The sequence below is a fragment of the Pecten maximus genome, chromosome 13 (assembly GCF_902652985.1).
Source record: "Pecten maximus chromosome 13, xPecMax1.1, whole genome shotgun sequence".
Classification (NCBI taxonomy): domain Eukaryota; kingdom Metazoa; phylum Mollusca; class Bivalvia; order Pectinida; family Pectinidae; genus Pecten; species Pecten maximus.
The window spans coordinates 10,563,085-10,586,543 of NC_047027.1; the positions used below are offsets into that span (position 1 = coordinate 10,563,085).

At 38.0% G+C, this 23,459-nt stretch overlaps 1 protein-coding gene across 1 annotated transcript in view; it reads right to left on the reverse strand.

Annotated features, from left to right (window-relative positions):
* LOC117341073 overlaps positions 1–22,557 on the reverse strand; it is a 56,131-nt gene extending 33,574 nt beyond the window's left edge. The window contains exon 1 of the mRNA XM_033902903.1: positions 21,304–22,557. Coding sequence (XP_033758794.1) covers positions 21,304–21,985 — 682 coding nt within the window. The 5' untranslated portion in view covers positions 21,986–22,557. The remainder of the gene's footprint in view (positions 1–21,303) is intronic.
* Positions 22,558–23,459: the final 902 nt, after the last annotated feature.

The following is a 23,459-nucleotide window of genomic DNA, read 5'->3' on the forward strand; positions in this document are numbered from 1 at the left end:
GCTTTACAAATTCAGTTGTCCGTGTACTTTTAACTAGTATTTGAAAGCCCTTAACTTTCTACTAACTAACAATGGTAATCTTCCCAATTCACTGTATACTAAATCGTATATATGACCCAGTTGGGTGTCCTGCTGGGTGTCTTTGGCAGTATGCTTCAGTGAGGTAGCACTATGAAGTCGACATAAATTCCGCGCTATCACAAGGAGACAAAAACGAACATACCCCAACCTCCTAACACACAAACTACACCAGGGATATCTTACAAAAGAGAGGCGTCCTAAGATGGCATAACTGTTTATAAGACGTTACTCAATACCTAACCAAACCTATCCTGTGTCCAGGAGTAACACATTTCTGTATGCTATGTGGCTATCTTTCATATTTTAGCATTTTCCCGTTGTGTATGTCACGTGATCAGATGGGTCCAGGTACAGCTACCTTTTCTCTAATCAATTATCTAATGATGTATGTACAACACAAATTCCATACATGTATTTCACTTTCACAGAAGACTCGTGCATGAATGACAGGTGGTAAGGATTTACCATTGCAAATCGTAGACCATCACGCCACCTACTGTCGACGCAGAACAAATAATATCCTTGATTCCAGCTGGTCAAACCACTGAAATCCCAGGCTAGTACCGTGCCTGTACATAATACATGTTGGTATCGGATCAGTGATAACTAAATTATAACATTAATACGTATTTATATCATATTTCCAATACACCATCAACATTTATGTTTTAGATTCAGAGATGTAAGATGTATCTCCCTTTTCAATATAATATAACGTTATTAAAAAGCGTCGATATGAAAAAGATTAGTGAAGTATGGTAGTGATCGTCCTATACCGTTTATTGATTTTATTCATTTATTTTATTTGTATATATATATTGGACATTTATTAGAAAAATCGGAGGAAAGCACCATTGAGGTTAATTCCCAACTCATTGATATAGAACTCTTTTTTCGATCTGTTATGGGAAGGGAGTAACCAAACATGAACTTTCACTGTCAATCAAACAAGAGATCCAGGAATTCCTACTTTTTTCTAGCCAATAAACCTCATATTTCCCTCCACACAGAAGGACAGGACTCAAGGGGCAAAATCAGTTCGGGGCCCTCTTCCGTGCCGTGCAAAGTACTTAGAGGATTTCTCCATTACAACACAAACGATCAATGTCTTTTTACTTTTCTATCTTCTCATCTGTATCGACTTAGATTTAATCTGTGGCATCTCCTTCACACCCGTCCGGGATGTAAACACAAATACTCGTCCTCAACTTCAAAAAACTTTAACTTTCGTGAACAGGCACGTTTCTATAAAATATGTCGCATTTTGATATTGATGAATCAATTTACTGAAGGCGCTAACATTTAAAAATGTAACATTTCGACACTTATATGTTATAAATAATTTCCCAATAATGCAAATTTAACTGATATAACTATTCAATTTTCAGTTAAACGAGGCGAAAACAAGATTAATAATGATAAAACAATAATGAAAACCTCAATATCACAATTAAGACTTGACAACATGTTATTATTTCTCGTGACAGAATCACGTGCTTACAATATGTGATAATACATTGTAAATAATAAGGGAGAGATTACATAGATAATGTATATGTAATTAGACAATAATGATTTGAAATTCATGTTTCATGTATCTCATCTACAACTAGACCGGATAAGTACAATGCTCATTATAAGGATGAAGGACGCAGGTAAGGTGAAAAGTGATAGAGTAGGAGGCTAGGGTGATAATGATGTATTTAAAGCGGCCTCACGTAGTGTAATGAACGTGCAACTAAATATGTATGTGATGTATGTCCTTACTATCGGATAAATACATTGTGAAGGGCATTGTTCCAGTTTACGAGAATAAACAATTGGCATTGTCAGATCAAAAGCTATTGTCATTTAAGGACAACCTGCAGGGAGGGCGTGACGGGTTATTGTACAATCGCAAGAGGCGACTGAATTTGAACTGATGCCAACATTACAGTGCTGCCCTACTGAATCACGCTGCCGAAAACTCCAATCGGGACACCCCACCATATCACATCGTACTGAAAAATGGTGACTCAGTGGGAAACTGTAAAGTATTAGATATACCATGGTGTGTACAAATATAGTGTTGAAAAACACGTCAAAATCATTTATCGACAGATAATCCTGTTATAAATAACAGTTTAAACATGTAAGGCCCCTTTCCGTTATAACACACATTTAAATTCCATGTTTTAAACTTCGAGTTATCTCCCCTTATCCATTTTTAGTGTTAGTCTTTCCTGATTAAAAAAAAACGTTTATTTTTTTCAGAATCCATATCGATAAAGAAGATAATAAACCGAGATCGCAGAGGTGTTAGTAAATGTATTGAGAAGATTCGTCAAATAACAAACCGAACTAATATCCGTTGTAAGTAGCCCGAATCTGTTCTATTGAAACGTTATCAAATGTTACAGTTTTAAACCAAACAACGAATCGCTCTCTGTTTTAATACTATATATACGTCATACATAACCGGTACACTAGGAACCAGTTGATAGTCCTATATATACACTTTTTTTTTATCGCGCAGAATTCAAATAATTAATTTAATGACGACATGAAGAAAGCTCAGTCATATTTTCAATCAAATATCTTTATTGCAAATATTAAAGTAAAATAATAAAAATAAATAATAATAAAAAAAGATGATAAAACCCAGCTGTAAGTTTCACAGAGCAACTCAATCGCATTAAAACTGACTTAAAGCATAATCACAGAAAACATCGCGCGTGGGTGATGTAACTGTTCGTATACACTCGCTTTGACGGAAATGGCCGAGCATTATCCGAAAGACTAATTGGCTTGTATCAGAAATGTTTTCAATATACATGTATCAATGTCTCGGAAACCCTTTTATTTACAACATGCAGACGATATTAAGAATATGTATAGTGTGCTTATCAGAATTAATTCATATCGTAATTGAGTTCCAAGATGTTTACTGTGAAATTACATAAAATGTAAAAAAAAAAATCACATGGATATATCTATAAAATCTCAAAACATAGTATGTAACAGTTAAAATACAAACAGATGTCGTTATAGAGCAACGGGAGCTAAAATGAAAGTGTTTCTTATGTTTAATATAATCACTTTTTAATTTATTTTTTTTCAAAGAAAATCAGTGTATATAAAAACACGGAAAAAACGTTTCGATTCACCAACAATATCAAAATTTAAAATATATTTAAGAGAACTAGTTACACATTTATTTTTTTCATATAGAAGGTAAAGAAAACCGTTAAATAAAGTCATAAAAGAAAGAAGAATACAATCATTATATTAAAACAATGAATAATGAATAAAAGTATACGTTACATGGAACAGAGAATGCCTCTCTCCCTTCGGTAGTGTCAGATGTAGGGTTTTACTTGTTAACAACACGTTCGCAGAGTAGAGTGGACAAATTGAGACCGGGCGGTTTTGCGTATTTATATCAAACTGGTGGTGACGTTATCATTATACGTGTTTACTGAATGGTAAAACGTAGGGGGATGGATTAAATGATGACATCGCTTAACGTTTTGAAAACGTCAACATAATCCACAACTCTCGACGTCACAGTATTTCTATTGTCAAACGTTATTACATTGTATATAAGAAATGTGTCTTAGTTAATATGCTTATATCTCATATTTTTATCAGGATATTTTGCTTTTTGCTGATGTTTATTTATTCATACTACACAAGTAGATGCCCGGATGTACCGCATTTAGACAACACATTAAGTGTTATTTGCGGTTAATTGAAAAGCTACATGCCCACGTGTTACTATATTTACTGTAGTCGTGTATTTACATGAGGTATTAGACAGGGAAATATTGGTCCTTAAGGCAGACCAATCAATGATGAGACAAGTATCGAAATGCACGTGTCTGGTAGAGCGTAAATATGACGTCATATTCAGATTATCTACGTTTTTAGTAACACGTTTCAAAAGGTTACACTAATGAGATACAACAGGACAATCAAATTGTACTGTATACAAAATAAATCAATAAATATCAAATCAGTTACTTGAAATTAATAAAGTGATTAAATAGTTAATAAAACCAGGCATCGCGGAACGGTTTAGTAATCCCTGATTGAACAGGCTGACACAAGTGGAATGTGATCTGTTTTACTAACAACAAATGGATACTCAACTACATTTGTATTTAAACTCCTGGAATAGGTGTTGGTTGTGTTACCTTTTAATGTACTGCTCCATATACATGTATATATATATGTAGTATTGGAATACTCTGTGAAAACGGAAGCAAGAGTTACTGATCTTGCACGCTGCACTCCACCTCGATGAGGTCTTGATGTGTATAAAGTTTGATGAAATTATCATGCATAGTTTGAAAATTATGCTCTGGACAAGGTTTTTTTTTTTTTAAAGGGTAATAACTCTGTGAAAACGGAAGCAAGAGTTACGGTTCTTGCATACTGCACTCCGCCTCAATATGGTCTTGATGCGTATGAAGTTTGATGAAATTATGCATGGTTTGAAAGTTATGGTCCGGACAAATATATTACGTACATACGGGTAGATCCCTATATACCCTCGGCGACTCGTCGCGCGAGAGGATAAAGAAAGTCCTCGCAATCACAAGCATAAAGAAGAAAAATGATAGAACAAAATATCAGATTTTCAAAAATGCTTACAAAACATATCAGTAAACTGCAGTATTTAAATGAGGTCACGAATTACTGTTGCGGTAATGGATTGGGTTGAAGACCGGCGACCAGTTAGCTCAAAAGGTTAGAACGCCCGTTTTGAGTTCGAAGTATTGTATTTTAACCCTGTTATTCCATTTCCACCCTTTTCATCGATTCCCGGTCTGTTTTGTTGTGGCAGCCACCATAGGTTTGTCGGTAATTTCGTGATGATCACAGACACTAAAAGGGAACAATCACCGAAATCAAAGGGCGACAATCACCGTCAAAAAGGGGAATAATCAGCAATATCAAAGGGAGATAACCGCCGAAACTAAAGGGAAATGATCACCGACACCAAAGAGAGATTTTTTCCAACACCAATCACTAACACCAGAGGGAGATATTCTGGAACATGTCCTGAACTGACCTTTTTTCTTGTTCCAAATCGGATTAACCTTTAATTTAAATGCTATAGTTATGCTTTTTCAAGGATGTTTAAACGTGTTTTTTGTAAATATTTTGGCCTCGTTTTATTGATTTTAGAATAGTTTTAAATGTATACTGTCGATATCATTAATTAACACACAGGGACATGAGCTGAGATTAACGGAGACACACACAGTTACAGGCGATTGTATTTGTATATATAACATCATTAAACTTGATGAGACCGAATGCTGACCTGAAATATTTATTTCGGATATCTTGATATCAATCGCAAAGATTTGTTTTCGTTCGAGTTTAATATGTTAGATTTTTTGTCCTTCATAATGTTAACAAGAGATCCCGGACTAATCTTGTTGCCCACCATTGAATGATCAATATCAGTCAAATGACAATCTTTTCCCTTCTTTCACTCTTCCTTCAAAACATTTAATACAACACTATATATCAAGAACAACCTACTAATGTCAAGTTCGAAGATAGTTATTCTCTTTGTCATCTATTAAGGTCTTTGTATCAGACTTGCATGCACAACTAGATACCAAGGTCAACATCTACATTCAAATTTGAGAACTAGAAGTAACAAACTTCAGTTGTCAAAATCTAAGATGGCCACCTGTCGGCCATGTTGTTTTCCGAACCGTTCCAGAATGTAATATGTACAACTAGAGACCAAGTTGTTCTTTCATATAGAATTTGAGAAATATCCTTTCAGTACTTTCTGAGAAAAAGCGATATCAAATTTCAATTTTCGAAATCCAAGATGGTCGCCTATCGGCCATGTTGTTTTTCGATCTATCCCCAAATGCACTTACATCACTTGCCACCAACAAGAAATTTCATATGAACATTTAATATGAAAAGATCGTTTCGGTACTTTCTGAGAAAAAGCGATAACAAGAATTGTTTACGGATGGACGGACGGACGGACGACGGACCACGGACTCAGAGCGATTTGAATAGCCCACCATATGATGTTGGTGAGCAGATAAAAACCGGATAACAATCCTGACGTTAAGTCTTAATTATGCAAAGCAAGACAGAAGTTCCGGTCAGAATTTTACTGTAGTCCTACACGAGGCCTATTACGTATTACGTGGATCTAGCAGAACATTCCCATTCATTTCCTCCAAACACAACCCTGAAAATATCACATGTATGTTATTTCTGACTCAGAATTATTACTGCAAATTAAGCCTTAAAGATCCCCCTAGGCCTAAGGACAGAAGAGGGCGATTTGTACACAATATGTTTTTCTTACGCGTAGATTGACGTTAATCTGGTCATATTCATGGACAAATGAGACAGATTATAATTCATTATTTCATTGAGTCCAACTTAGAACGTAGAAATTGAAATACAACACTATGTCAACATATTAAATAAGCATGTTAGTATGTAAAACTAGCATGTTAGATTTCAACAAGAGATCCCAGAGGGATCTTGTCGCCAACCATTGAATGATCTTTATAGGTTCCATGTCAGATTGATCTTCTCTCTATTTTCTCTTCCTATTACTAATCTGTGTAAAATGAGAAACATCCCTACAGTACTTTTCAGACAAGGGAAACCTATGTATGCAATTTGAGATTTAGCGATAATGGCTGTCTGTCGACCATGTCGTTTTCAGATTGGTTCCAAAATGCAATAAGAGGAACCAAGGGGAACCTACATATGAAATTTGAGAAAGATTCCTTAAGTAACTTCTGTAAAATAGCAATAACAAACTTCAATTGTCAAAATCAAAGATGACTGCCTGTCGGCAATGCTGTTTTCAGATTGGTTACAAAATGCAATATGCATAATTAGGGACCAAGGGGAATCTATTAAATCTTAGAAAGATCCCTTCAGTACTTTCTGAGAAATAGCGATAGCAAACTTCAATGGTCAAAATCCAACATGGCTGCCTGTCGGCCATGTTGTTTTCTGACTGTCCCCAAAATGCAATATGCATAATAAGGGACCAAGCGGAACTACACTTGAAATTTCAGAAAGATCCCTTCAGTACTTTCTGAGAAATAGCGATAACAAACTTTAATTGTCTAAATCCAAGATGACTGCCCGTCGGCCATGTTGTTTTTCGACTGGTCCGGAAATGCAATATGCATAACGAGGGACCGAGGGGAACCTACATATGAAATTTGAGAAAGATCTATTCAGTACTTTCTGAGAAATAGCGATAACAAACTTCAATTGTCAAAATCCAACATGGCTTCCTGTCGGCAATATTGTTTTCCAACTGGTCCCATAATGAAATACGCCTTGTATGTATAACCAGGGTCCAAGGGGAACCTACATATGAAATTTGAGAAAGATCCCTTCATTACTTTCTTGGAAATAGCGATAACAAAAATTGTTTACGGAGGGACAGAGGGCGGAGAGACGGAGGAACGAACGGCCAGGGTTGACCAGTTGGGTGTAGTGCTTTGTCTATAGACTTGTGGGGTACACGGCGCAAGTCGATCAGAATTTCAAAATCTGTTTTTATTTTCGTTCATTCCGTTGCTAAAAAGTATATGCGCAGTGAGATTAATGTTGATTTATGGGTAAAAAAACCCAAATATACTTTAAAAATCGTCTCCTATAGGCGACGAAGATATTTTAACGCAAAGAATCGGTCAATGCACCCCACAAGGATGTTGAGTGAGTACGGACGAACGAAGGACCACGGACGCAGGGCGATTTCAATAGCCCACCATCTTATGAAAAAAATAAAATTATAGCAAGTTACAGTAGAATGAAAGTTTTAACATGTTAGTATCACAAAACTAGCATGTTAGCATACTTTCTGTCACTCAGTTGACAGAGAGGGTCAATGTGGCTTGTACATTGTGTCAAATACGATCTCGGTCCCCCAGCTGAAGGAGCGAACAGATAACCACACTTTGGATTGTGTCACTTTATCACATAAAATGCAACCATTGAATACATGTATTGTTAAATGCGCCTATAGTGTTGCTACCCATTTTTAAAATCGTGTAAGTCGAACAGTGTATATCGAGATGGTCCCAGTTCGTCCCTATCACGTCCCAAGTAGGACTCGAGATCTGAGAGCGAGATGTTGATACGTCAGCGTGAAGTAGGGTTATCAATCACAACAAGATGTCGGCAGTATTGAGATAAATGGCTTAAAAGTACACACAAATAGACAGTTATCTCCCCTAGTAATCCTAGCGTACACATCGCCCGGATAGGGTAGCTACATATGTATTCAGTTACCGGCTCCGTGACGTTCGTAAGGGAGCGTATCCAGGTCATATAGGACATTTTTAGTGAATGTGAATATATTTTTTATCTGTAGACTACCATTTGATTATTTGCGTTTGTAAACTGAAAGTTTTTCCTATTAGTGATAATTCATGATGCACAACTACAATTCGGAAATAATCATGAGATAAAGTGATAACAAACTTAACTACTTTTTATTTATTTAACGGGTTTTACGTCCGCTATTACGGCCTTGCGGCCTTTCAGCTGACGAGAACTTCACTACAAAACTAAATGAATAAATACCTAAGTGGTTGCCCGGATTAAATAGTGTCGAAATAACTGAATATTTAATCCAATTTGAGCTTACACGTTTGCCTTTCCGTCTATTAAGTAACAGGAGAATGTATTACAATATCTATGTATATATATACATACATGTAGATGTATCATGATGTGTATTGGTGTTTATCACAAAACTACCTGTAACCATGTGATGACGTCCATCATATACTTAATATAGATACGTGTGTTTTCACGACAGGATTACGGACTAGATTGCTTCCCTCCCTAATTACATTTTTGTACCTCCCTTATGCACCCCTGTCGGAGAAGAGTTATGGCGAGAATCAGTCTAACGTAGAAGGGGGCTGTAATTGCAATCTAATTATAATCTAGATGGTCATTCACACTACGTTACATGAACATCTAACAACATCCTATAAGGGGTAACGTTCTGATGACCTTTTGGAATAGCCAATCAAATGACTACTTCCAGATTCTTGGAAGTGAATTTCGTATGTCCGAAATAGCATAAATATATAGTGCATGGCTTGCATAATCTGTCAATCTGTTTCAAGTCATTAGTTCAACAAACCATATACAATGTAGCTATATAATTATGCTGCACCGAAATGGTAAGCTTAAGATGCATGACGTGACGAATGGGTGAGATCGACGACATCGACAAATTATCAATTCGACCTGAAAGTTAAATATTGAGGTAACAAAGGACACCGTGCATTTCAACAAATATTTCGGAAACCGAGCTGGAGTGCTGAGCAATATGTAGCCTATTTCACGTTTGTCAGTGTGTTTACACGGAATCTCATCAGTTTACTGACATGAGACAAATGTTCCAAATGATTTTTACATTTTTGTGTTTGGGATATATAAATATTCGTAATAAAGGTAAGTGGAATGATAAGAAAGTGTTTATTCGGTGATTTTTGTTTTTGTTGGTATAATATCCGTACCGAATGACACCGAACTACGTTAGATGCCGTGACCGTTTCTTTCAAATGACTTCGATTTGAGACAACGATTTAACCATTTTGTATTACATTTGTTCATTGTTTTGATAATTAATTCATGGTTATCGGGGTCCACTGTACTGCATATTGAGAATCAAGGGGGGAGGTGGGGTGTCAGTTTTGGTTCGCTACTGTAATCGATGCAATATATCGCTTCCATGCGTCGTCTGACTATTTTACCATCATCAAATTATATTTCGTACGTCTTAAACCCCAGATTAATCTACATTTCCATAAGGACATTCCTCTCAACCAGTTATGCTTATGTTGACCACCGAAAAATCCACAAAACGTATGAATGTTGATCTTTTGAAGACAGACGACACAAAAATAAGTGGGACTAGTAAAAATAGTCCGTGGTCAAAGGCCAGAGGTTAGCCAATCAGATTTGTTGGGGGTCACAAATGACCAATCAGAGGCTTAGAAAGTGTTTACACACTGCGGTGTGTAAACAAAAACAATAACATACTGCTACGAATTTTATCACGTGCCATATCAGTTGTGAAACAAGCGTAGTTATGGGATAAACATCCATAATTTTGGGTTTCAATTAAATAAAAACATATTTTTCACAGATATGACAGAATAAATCGATATTTTGTCATACTCGTGAAATATGGGAACCATTCAATATCCTCCATATATTATATATCAACATCATGGAATGCCATTTACCATAGCTTTAAAGATCCTATGAAGTGATAATAAAATAAAAGCACAAAAAAATAAAATGTTATATTCAACCGAAGTATAAGTATCGGGCTAGGTCCTTTAACGTTATAAATGGTTTCCTGTGATCATTACATGTCTATGAATGACGTTTCCGTCACACACAACCCCTAACCACACATATACAGTAACACTATATTATTAGTGACATGTTTACGTATCGACCATCCATCTTTTTCTGTCGTCTGTTTGTCAAAATTCCAGTCCCCCTGTCACTCTACACTATCATGTCTGCTTCTCCACCTCCGACAGTTGTCTATCATTTACTATTTCGACAACCCCCTATGTATATTGTACATACTTAAAGAACATTTGTTCATATTTTGAACAAATATATCAACTCGTAAGATAGATTTAACACTGTATTTACACGTTGTAAGAACGAGACAAAAATCTGTTTAGACAAGATAAAAAGTCGTAGAAATGTAATAAAACTTCTTCAGTAGAAAGACTGCCGTGTACGTGTAGAACGGCCTAGTCGTGGCATTCGTTTTTTGTTTGGGTTTATCGTCCCGAAAACAGTCAGGGTTATTTAAGGCAGGTTCTAGTTGGTGACTACATCACTGAACAACATACTGGTGGCCCGTCGTATGCCTCCAGAGCAATTAGGGTAAAGTGTCTTGCCAAATGACATAACAACGAAAACACAGACTGGTCGCAGCTTCTCGACAAACCTACACGTGTAGTGAACATCGAACCTCGTAATTAACACTCAGTTGACCTGGCCGGCGTTCTAACTCGTGACGAAAAGAAAATTAGACTTTGCTGTTCCATAATGGTCAGTTCTTAGGTCACAAACATATTTGTTTAATTATATATCATTTTCAGCTCATCGAGTATATCATTGTCGCCATTCTAGTCCAAGGTTAAGACAATTCAAGGCATGATATAGGGTAATTTGTAATCAAATAGAAATGCTACCTCCAATGACAAAGATTTCCAATCGAACGTCAGACCACCGTGTGAGTACAGCTGTTATCCACCTGAGAGCATTAGTAATACAATGTATGTTTATGTACGCTGGGAAAATTACAGAACGTGTTTAAATGTACAGGGGAGGTACTTTTTCTTTGTGTGGTAAGAAGACAATAATATGCTGTATTGTTTATATTTCCATCGTCAATGTGGGTTTTATTATTCCACATTCTAAAATTTAGCATAATATAGTTTTTCTTTTTTCTCCAAAAAGTCTACATAGCGGGAAAATTAGCAAGAATCGGCGTAGCAAATGGTGGCGCAAAGATTACTTATGTTAATATTTATGACAATTCGTGCAATAGTCCCTGGCCGTGTCGTATCCCCTTAAATTAGTTTAAACATATTTTATTGCAAAAAGTTCACAAACGGATTGGGTACAAGTTATTACAACTTATTTGAGCACCCTTTCCTTAATACTGTACAAAATAAAGAAGAATATGCAATTGGTATATTATAAATACAATAAATTTACATTATTATACCATTTTTTTGGATTGAGAGAGAAACGGAAGGGTGAGGAGAAAGGGAGGAAAAGACGAGAAGAGAATAAATCAGTTTTTTTATTATCTGAATCTATTGCTAGTTTTGATGAAAGTATGGACATGCACTAATATTTCTGAATTACATTCAAACGATAAATCTTCGTTACCGAATAAAAGTAAATCTGAATCGCAAGGTATTTCCTCTTAAATCCAATACCACTTTATCATGGAAATTATTTCGCAATGGAACATGTATGAAACTGGGGTAAGAACATCGTAACATGATTTGTTTTGCCATTTAAGGAAATGTATTCTTTAACGATATTATAAGAAAAAGATAACTTCTGTATTAATTAATGCAATAATTTGTATTCCAAATTGTGACGATAGTTATCGTATAAACTTTAACATAAATAATGGTCACCCCCATTCTGTATAATGAGTGCTCCCTTGTTGTGTACATGATAACTACGTCATCAGTTTGTGTGAAGACCATGCCTGTTTTACAATGTGAAGAATACACCGGCACCTGCCGACTGAAGTTATTAGCATCACATCTGGTTGTCTATTCAAGCTTGAACGACGCTACATGGTGTCAGAAGTGTTTGGTAGGACTAGAACGTTCACACGAAGCGACATTATTAGAATTAATGTATAATAAGGACATATAGATCTCGTAAGAATAACGAACTGTAAACATGGCCAACACTGGCAATAGCGCGCCCATTGTAGTTCAAGTACCTTCAAACCTCCCTGTACCAGCGGCATTGGAGTTGCGAGGCAATCTTTGCTCGAACTGGAAGAAATTCCGCCGAATTTGGGACAATGACGAAATTGCAAGTAGTCTAATCAATAAAACCAAGGAGCTGAGAACAGCTACGTTACTAACGTGCATAGGGCCCGACGCGTTACAAATATACGATGGTCTTACGTTCGACAACAGCAGTGATAAGACTGACATAACCAAAGTGCTAGAGAAATTTGAAAGATTTTGCATAGGGCAAACAAATGAAACATATGAGCGGTATCTGTTCAACAACAGAGCACAGGACCAAGGGGAGACAATCGACGCATACGTAGCGGCATTAAGGTCACTAGCAAAAACATGCAATTACGGTACATTAGAAGAGAGTCTTATTAGGGATAGAATAGTCATGGGTGTCCGAGAAAACGCGACAAGAAAGAAACTGCTGCAAGATCAGTCTCTGACATTAAAAAAATGCATAGACATCTGTCGGTCTTTTGAGAAATCATTTCAACATATGAAAGACATAACTAGTGAGGAAGTTAAGGCATGTGGAAAGAAAGAAAGCAACCACTCTCAGTCACAGGAAAAAACACGGAACAGTGCAGGAACACACAAGAGACAGTCCCAGAAATCCATGATAAGCTGTGATGCATGTGGTTTCCGTCATGATGAGGAGCGATGTCCAGCATGGGGAAAAGTATGTGCAGCTTGCGGGAAATTGAATCACTTCGCAAAAAAATGTAGGTCAAAACCTCGCCAAGGGTATGGGAATCAGAATAGGAGGAACAGACCAAAGGTATATCAGCTGGAGGAAGTGAATGAAAGCTCAGATGAAGAGTTTATATTTACGGTGCATAAGAAGGATGTAAACTCAATGAAACACGTTGGTCAGCCTAATAAGATTCACACTATCATTGACATAAATGGGGTGTTGGTAGAATGCCAGCTGGACAGTGGATCAACCGTCAATGTGTTGCCTAAATCAAAGTATTTACAAGTGTTTGATGACCCTCAATTGGAAAAGTTGTCAGAGACGGACATGACCCTAGTGATGTTCAATCAATCAGAGATGACACCAGTTGGAGTCAGACGAGTGCAGGTCCGTAACCCGAAAAACCGGAAAAAATATTCAGTGGAATTTGTAGTTGTCGACCAAACAGTAAAGCCTATCCTAGGAGCACGTGTGATACAGGCCATGAATCTGATTATTGTGAATAAACATAACTTATATCCGAAAGCTGAGGCTCCGAAGGAGGAAGTCCTACAGGCATCAACAACCGACAACACCATGTTTGAAGGACTTGGGAAGTTAGCAGGCAAACTCCACCTCGAGGTAGACCCCACTGTGCCACCTACCAAAATACCAGTGAGACGAATACCAGTGTCATTGAAAGATAGGGTCCAGGACGAACTGATGCGACTAACAAACCTTGGTGTGATAACACCAGTTACCACCCCAACAGACTGGATTTCATCGATTGTGGTGGTTAAGAAGCACAATGGGAACTTGAGACTCTGTATTGATCCCAAACCGCTAAACAAAGCACTCAAGAGGAATAATTATGCGATGCCGACAATTGAGGACATTCTTCCAGAGCTAAACAAAGCACGACTGTTCTCAGTAGTGGATGCCAAGGACGGGTTCTGGCATATTGAGTTGGATGAGGAAAGCAGTTATTTGACGACATTTGGCACGCCATGGGGCCGTTATCGGTGGATAAGAATGCCTTTTGGTATCTCCCCAGCGCCAGAAGAGTTTCAACGTAGGCTGGATGAAGCACTGGAGGGTCTAGAGGGAACCAAGGCAATACATGATGACATCGTTGTGTTTGGATGCGGTGACACTGACGCAGAGGCAAGGCAAGATCATGACCGGAAACTCCATGCTTTGTTCGACAGATGCCGCGAGAAGAATATCAAACTGAACAAGGAAAAATTAAAGCTTTGTCTAAGTTCTGTCACATACTTGGGCCACGTAATCTCAGAAAGAGGTTTAGAAATGGATCCGGCGAAGGTCAAGGCCATCACTGAGATGCCCACTCCCAAGGACAAGGCAGGCATACAACGTCTACTGGGAATGATCAATTTTGTGCAAAAATTCGCACCACGGCTGTCTGAGCTGACTTCTCCTTTACGCGACCTTTTGAAAAAGGACTCTGAGTTTGTTTGGGATGAGGCTGTACATGGCCAAGCATTTAGTGAGATAAAGGCAACACTATCCGACACTCCGGTGTTGAGGTATTTTGACCCAAAGAAACAGACAATATTACAGTGTGATGCATCGGAGTACGGGCTAGGAGCCTGCCTCCTCCAAGCAGGACACCCAGTGGGGTATGCGTCAAGAGCGCTTACGGCTACCGAGTGCAACTACGCCCAGATCGAGAAGGAGCTGCTAGCTGTGGTTTTTGGAATGACAAAGTTTGAGCAGTACACATATGGAAACAAAGTGATTGTCGAGTCTGATCACAAACCTTTGGAGATTATCCACAAGAAGAACTTGTTCAGCACTCCAAAGCGATTACAACGGATGCTACTCAATCTACAGCGGTTTGACTATACAATTATCTACAAAAAAGGCACACACATGTACATGGCTGATACATTGAGCAGGGCATTTTTGCCGTCAACTGATGAAGAAAGGCGAAATATTAGTCACAACATAGAAGTGGAACAGGTAAATGGTGTAAAGCATCTGGCAGTATCACCCGAGACTTTGTGTAGGTTACAACGAGCCACCAAAACTGATACCAATCTTGCAGAGCTAATGTGTGTCATTCGCAGGGGCTGGCCGGACAGCATGGAACAACTTTCTCTAGAAGTAAAAAAATACTTTCCATTTCGAGAGGAGCTAACGATCCAGAACGGGTTGGTCTTCAAGAACGACCGTGTCATAGTTCCATTCTCGGAGCGCCAAAACATGATAGAAAGGGCGCATTCCAGTCATATCGGCCTTCATGGATGCTTGCGAAGAGCGAAGGAGTCGTTATATTGGCCAAACCTGTATTCAGATTTTGAAAAACATATTCAGGCATGCAAGACTTGCAATACTTACTCAGCTGAAAATAGCCGAGAGCCCATGATACCACACGAAACCCCGAATCGGCCATGGGAGAAAGTAGGTGTGGATTTGTTCCATACAGCTGGAAAAGATTACCTTCTCACTGTGGACTACTATTCTGATTTTGTTGAGATTGACCGCCTCCATGACAAGAAGGGCAACGAGGTCATCAGAAAGTTAAAGTCTCATTTCTCGCGGTATGGGTTACCATGCATAGTAATGTCTGACAATGGTCCACCATTCAACGGAAAACAATTCTCAGATTTTTCGAAAGAATATGAATTCCAACACATCACTAGTTCACCAAGATATCCACAGTCCAATGGTAAGGTGGAAAATGCGGTGAGAACTGTAAAGCGAATTCTGGAAAAATCAAGGAAGGATCGACGGGACCCTTATCTTGCTATTTTGGATTGGCGGAACACGCCAGGAGAGATAGTGAAGTCATCCCCAGTGCAAAGACTGTACGGTAGAAGGACTAGGACTTTGCTTCCATTAACAACGCCATTATTGGAGCCAAGCACAATTCCTACGTCGGAGACAAGGAAAGACATAAACCAAAGAAAAGGAAAAGAACAACATTACTACAATCGCGGCACTAAGGCGTTAGCTGAACTAATGCCTGGAGAAACGGTCAGAATGAAACCGACAGAACCAGGGAAGGAATGGACTAAAGCCCGTGTAAAGGGAAAAGTCAACATTCGATCATACAAGGTTCAAACTGAAGAGGGTTCGACTTATCGGAGAAACAGGCGTCATCTCCATAAGACTCCTGAAGTTTTCACAGAGGATGATGGTCAGTTAAATGCGACACCAGAAGGAGATGTTCCAGACACACCGAATGTCAACGAGGACCAGGCACCTCCCACTACTGACCATGAGGAGCCACATGCAGAGGTCACGCTCAGGAGGTCCAATCGTGAAGTGAACAGACCGAATTACCTGAATGACTACGTGTGCATCTTGAATCGCGACCGAAAACAACAGTGAAGTGCCAAAATACACGTGTTTATCTAGATGTCTAGTCAGTAGTGTGTTTGTTAATTTAAAGATACTCTACGTAATCTTTATGTGAATCTCTGAATCATACAGAACACTTATCTAGTCATATTGTAGGTTGTTCAGACATTGTTCCAAGGACTTTCCAAATCACCTAGTAGTTAGTTTGTTAAACGTTTATAGTTAGTTGTTGTGTTAATAAGTCGGTTAGGACAGTGTAGGTCAAATGGCACAACCGCGTTTGTAGTGACTGTAAGTAAGGGAAACTCTGAACTAAATTAAAGTGCTAAACGAGGGGGATGTGACGATAGTTATCGTATAAACTTTAACATAAATAATGGTCACCCCCATTCTGTATAATGAGTGCTCCCTTGTTGTGTACATGATAACTACGTCATCAGTTTGTGTGAAGACCATGCCTGTTTTACAATGTGAAGAATACACCGGCACCTGCCGACTGAAGTTATTAGCATCACATCTGGTTGTCTATTCAAGCTTGAACGACGCTACACAAATATCATCACACACTAAACAAATGTGGTTACATACATGTAGATTGGAAAAAAGAAACGGTTATTACTTCAGTTAGATATTTTGTGTTCAGAAAACTGTGATTGAATCATACAGGGATCAACCTCCACGAAGTTGTATATTTAGTCTACAAAAATCATGTCATTATTATGGATAGGTTTTAATGCTGGGTTAATCGCCCTGTGAACAGCTATGTTCATTTTGAGGCTGTACCACCTTGTAGCAGTAGGTGACTACCTCATAGTTGGAAAGATGACAGAGAGCAAAGGAGGCCGCGTCAGTCGAGTGAACGATGAATTCGCGTTGCCTCTGGAAAGTTCTGTGGGATATACTGATAGTGGACTCAATAGACCGACAGATTCGTAATAAAGTTCTGCTCGAAGTTGCACTTGTTACTGTGCTGACAAATCACAGATCCTTACTAAATATTACATCATCGGACCACAATAAATGACTGCCCTGTAGGTAGGGCGTCAGAATTGTACCTGCTGCCCGAACTGCATGATCGTAAGAGGCGACTAAATTTGGAATCTGATCTTTTCTCTTCTTTCTGAACAACTTTCTTCTTCCTAATGTCTCCCTTGACAATGCCTCACTTTTGGTCTTCAGTTGAGTGATCGCCCCTGTGAGGAAGGCTTTTGGTTCTGTCCCCTGGCCGAGACATACCGAAGTCATTAAAAATGGTAGTTGCTACTCCTGCTTAGCGCTCAGCATTTTTGGAGTGGGACGACTGGTTGGTCCGTTGTCAGTATAATGTGACCGGATGGGGTGTCCTGCTAGGTGTCTTTGGCAGTATGCTTCAGTGAGGTAGCACTATAAATCGGCAAAAGTTCCGGCCTATCACATGTCGCACGCACGGGAGGCCGTCCTTAAATGACCTTAGCTGTTAATAGGACGTTAAACAAAATGAACCAAACCAAACAAAAGTCTAGCATGACAATTTTATAGGTAATTTGCAAGCAGTTGTTAGTATGTTATATGTATATACATTATATATTACTGCAGATACTGCACACTTATACCTGCATATTTTTTATATTACAGTCATATTTCACGAACCCAAAGCCTCAGGCATGCATGTCGCACGCACGGGAGGCCGTCCTTAAATGACCTTAGATGTTAATAGGACGTTAAACAAAATAAACCAAACCCAAAGCTTTCCTCACAGCGGCGAACGCTCAACTAAAGGCCAAAAGTGAGACATTGTCAAGGGAGACGTTAGGAGGAAGAAAGTTGTTCACAAAGAAGAGAAAAGATCAGATCCCAAATTTAGTCGCCTCTTACGATCATGCAATGGGGGCAGCAGGTACAATTCTTACGCCCTACCTGCAGGACAGTAGCTGTTAATAGGACGTTAAACAAATAAAACCAAACCAAACCAAACAATAAATGATTTTCGAGTATGCTGTGTATTTACCTTATCTGTAGCCATTTCCTGCATTGAGATTCATGTACACATCAGTTTATAAACACGGCGCACATGGTTACACCCTATTGTGCTCATATTTATGCGAATTTGTGCACGAGTAGGATACTGTTTGCGTATAAAAATTAAATGTTTTTTTTTAGTATATTATCATTTACTATCCATGCATGTTACCATAACATAAGTAATTAAGGTAAAGGGGACTGGCTATAATTGGGGTTTACCATCACAACAATATTGAAGTCATTTATCTAATAACCTGTATTTATGATATAGAATGGCTCGGTCTCTGCAGAGCTCAAAATTTCACTCTAGAAGTTAACTCTAGAATACTTCGATAGGCGAGTTCAGATTACAGTAAAACAAAAATCGATAAATGTATGCAAACTGACAAGACATACTATTTTTAAGCGGGAAAGTTTATCTTCTTTTGACGGTTTATCACAGCGACCTATCGCTGAGAGACAGGAAATGACGTCATTGTTCTAGGCCAAAGTGTGTAACAACGTCATCATTCTCACGCTATCTTATAGGTAGATTAGATGTTATTGACGGTAATGATACAATGACAGGTAGGTTGATTGGTGATGAATGTTTTCTCGCGTTCCATTTAACAACCAACAATAACACTACACACATACAATGTATATAAACGTAGTGACGTCATCAATTAAACCGCCTAACGTAAATACATGGGTATACTTTTATAACAGGTGATTTTTTATTAAACTATATTTATTATCACGAATTTCAAAGTGCTCCCAGGCGTCTGTCTGTACAGACAACTGTCTACACCGACTCATGTCTAAAGCGACATTTTATCATTCATACACCAAAATCTAAAACCTCAAATTATTTTACAGTCACTTTATCTTATCCGTCCGGCCCCGGTTTCTTCAGTGACCTAAGCTGTTGAAGGTATATGTACGTTCAACAATACTAAACCAAAACTAAACTTCAATGCTCACGAACTAATTCTTACATTTCAATAGGAAATCATTTGAAATTTAAAGAAGCTTCACCTCTAAGATTTTACCTTATAAACAAAAGTTTCGTCCGATACATTTTAAGAAATATTGATGTAACCGATGTCAGACATTTCATTTTTTTCCCTTCTTTCTTTATATTATGAACGTACAAGTATGTATCATTAGTCATTTTGGCAATGAATGTATACGAACTTTTTCCTTATTTGAGAGTTGATCTCTTCGAAGCAGCAGAGGTCACTTTTATAGTGTTATCCTTCCGAACTGTTATAAAATCGACATAGTGGTTACACAAACCATCCGATCACATCATTTATGTCATTTTGTGTTGATAAATAAATGGTTATATACACTGAACTCGTTGACTCTAGGATCATTCTCTAACCTGCGATAGGCTGTAAACAAATAATAACGGAGAGCGATACTAGATTTTTTTTCAATTGACTTTACCTTATGTTTACCTTTTTTACCTGTGGTAAGTAAGAAACTGACTTTAACTGCTTTAAATTAGTCTTAACATCCATCGCATTTTTTTTGTTCTCTAAAGTATGAGGAAACACCCCACTGCTATGATATGTACAGTATAAATACAGAATACACAATGTATATTAGAAAGGTCATACATTTATGTACGTCCTGATATTATATCTACACATGTTGAATATGTATGTTATAAAAACGTATATTCATACAAATATGTACATATTATATCTGTATAGGTCTATCCAGATTATCAAATCGTCATTTTTATTTCATTCGGACTAATATTTGATACACAATTTAAATTGCGATTGTAATCTATACATCCTATTCTTTATTATGTTCGTTTCGCAGTATTGATCGTCCGATCTTACCAAACCACACAGTTGTGTGTACCATGTGTGGACGATGTATACACGATGTGTGCATGGTGTTTTTGGTGCGATGTGCGAACCAACAACTATATCTCAGAGATGTTATAAAATTAGCATGGTACACTGTAGCTATATACACCTGGTCACAATATACTGCGATTTATAGTGATATCTCACTGAACTGTTATAACATGGACGCGGTAGCTACACAAACCGACCAACCATATTATCCAATAATACATTAAACTGATCTTAAAACCCGTGTTAATCACATTTCAAACGCAATCACGTGCGAGTTTGAAGATTTTGGTTTCAATATCTCTTTGTTTAATTCCTCCGTTGGAAACCAAAATATAATTATTACATGGGCACCAATCTATTTCATCATCCGGGATATTTTTGAAATGTGATGGTGGCGATTTTGTACCATCTTTCCGGTATATTTTTATGTAAGCCTACTTTAGCAGTCATTGTTGTTTAATGGGCAGACCCGCGAAAGAAATGTAATAGTGTAATACGTGTACATTGTATATTACTTCTCTGTGTTTGTATGAAAAACTTACCTGGGGGAGGCTGACAATGACCGCCCCACACTAAATAATTACCAGACGGAGATGTAAACTGGTACTTGTACAGGGGGATTGTTTAGGATAAGCTTTGAAATCTCATGTTTTAAAGTAAGGGGGATGTGAAAATAAAGCCTGTTTTTAACATGGCAGAAATGATTTACCAACGTCAATGGAACATCTACATGTCGTTTACGTCAGGGATATCTGTGTACAACGTCAGAGATACATGTTGGATTAAGGATTGATGTATTCTAGTACGGATCACCTACCTTCGAATTTCTCTGGACCTTTCCTGTGTTGACCGTCAGTTGAAGACGTAAGTATCTCGGGTTTTCTCCTTGACTTGAGGATGACGACTGGTTCCCGTGCGCCTAGAAGAACTTGAAGAGCAGCCTGTATGTCGTCTAGGTACGTAAATCTAACCGCTTCAGAACCGTTCCGAACTTCCTGGACGGGTACGTTCAATTTAACATTAACTTTCTTCCAGCGAGCTGACACATCTTTCATAAATTCTAAAATTTCTATTTTGTCCTTTGTCGATTCGTTTTTTATGACATCATGGCTCGTCCGTCGATAAAAATCACTTTCTGAAACGTCGCTGTCTCGCTTTAGAAACTGGGGCACTGCGAAGCTCGCACGGCGAAGTGAGGGCCCGGAATGCCGTTCTGAAGAACATTTCCTACTACCGGCAATAGATGTTTTTCGGGATTCTATAGATTCCACAGAGTCGCGACTTTCTCTTTTTCCGCTAAAAACCATCATGGAGTTCCTTCTCATGGTCATCCTTTCCTTCCCTTCATGGATATCTACATTTTCTATGAATTTCACACGGTAGGTTATCAAGCATCCCACACGTTTTTCTCCGTCGCTTCGAGGAGGCCAATCCTTTTCCAATAGGGGCTGTATCACCTGACATCCCATTCGGTTGAAAACTATTGTCTTCCGCTTCATCTGTCTCTGATATGACAGAACAACTTTCTTTAAAACATTTCACACGGTCCATTGCAATCAGATTCATATTTTCCAAACTACCATTTTCATTATCATTACTCAGCAATGTAGAACTTCCTTCGCACTTTGACATTTGACCGGTTATGTCATTATTTCGAGATCCTTTTGATTCATCATTAGGGAAATACGGAGTCGCATTTTGTTCGATTCTCTCGTCAATCGTTCCTACGACACCATTAACCGACTCATTTAAATCCAATACATCAGAAGCTTGAATGTTGTACGGGTTTTTCTCCTTTATGGATTCATTCAAACTAGTTGTTTGAGCCAACCCTCGGAGTTTAGTTTGATATCCCGCGGTGGTACCTGCCATGTCGTTTTGACAGAGTTCCGATGACGAATCCGGACTGTCGTGGGCGAATTGTGCGGCGTCCATAGCTACCTCGTCACGGCCTCACTATGCTAATCCAGCGTGGTGCGTACCTGTCAATTATCAAAGGTGTAGTGTGTTAAATTAGACAACATTGTTACACTGTCTCGTAAAGTATTACACAAGATTAACATTCTCTCAGTAGAGGCTGATATAACAGTACATACACATGTGTACAAACAGTATACGTTCAAGGAAGCACGTACATTATCAACGATAAAGAATCCCAAATATACCGGAACAAAACAAATACTAAATAACCCATGTTATAAAAGGTACATTAAAGTGCTCAATCAAAATTCAAATTCACAAAGGCTCCGTATAAAAACGTCAATATGGAACCGCGAAGAAAGGCACTGCGTTCTATACTGTGAATGTACCCAGTGATATTTTATCACTTTATCAGATTGACAAATTAGAACAACAATGAACTGGTGCACTCTTTTTGATTGCGTTGGAACTAGTATATAGAAACTGTACATGGGACAATCGTATTTGAAGGCGCAAAAATTAATAAGCTGACTTCTAAAATAGGTCCATCTGTATATTTTAACGACATGTTAAATTATATCGCTGGTATTTTTGAGTTTTTGAACATTTAGTAAAATAACAGCTTTTTATTGAATAGGCAGGTCCTAAATACTGGATCATCATATATCCAACAATATTTCATTGACCTTATTCAGATTTTTGAAACAAATCAAACCTCTGAAATGATAGGATACATATACAGGCGGGACTATCTACACACAATATTGCCGCTCAGTGATACAGTTCGTATAGGAGACATTAAGTAACACAGTTTATGTTACATTTGTATAATATTGAATCCTTACAGCCTGACAAGAAACAGCTTTTAAAACAATGCTCGAATAACACAATATAAAGTCTGCTATACCTGCCACATTACTATATTGAGTAGCTAGAGTGTTATATCATATAGATAAATGAAAATAAAATCCCTCTACATAGGGAGCAATCCTTTACAAAATCTGTACATATTTCCCACTTCTCTCAACCATTTAAATGGTGATTACGAAATGG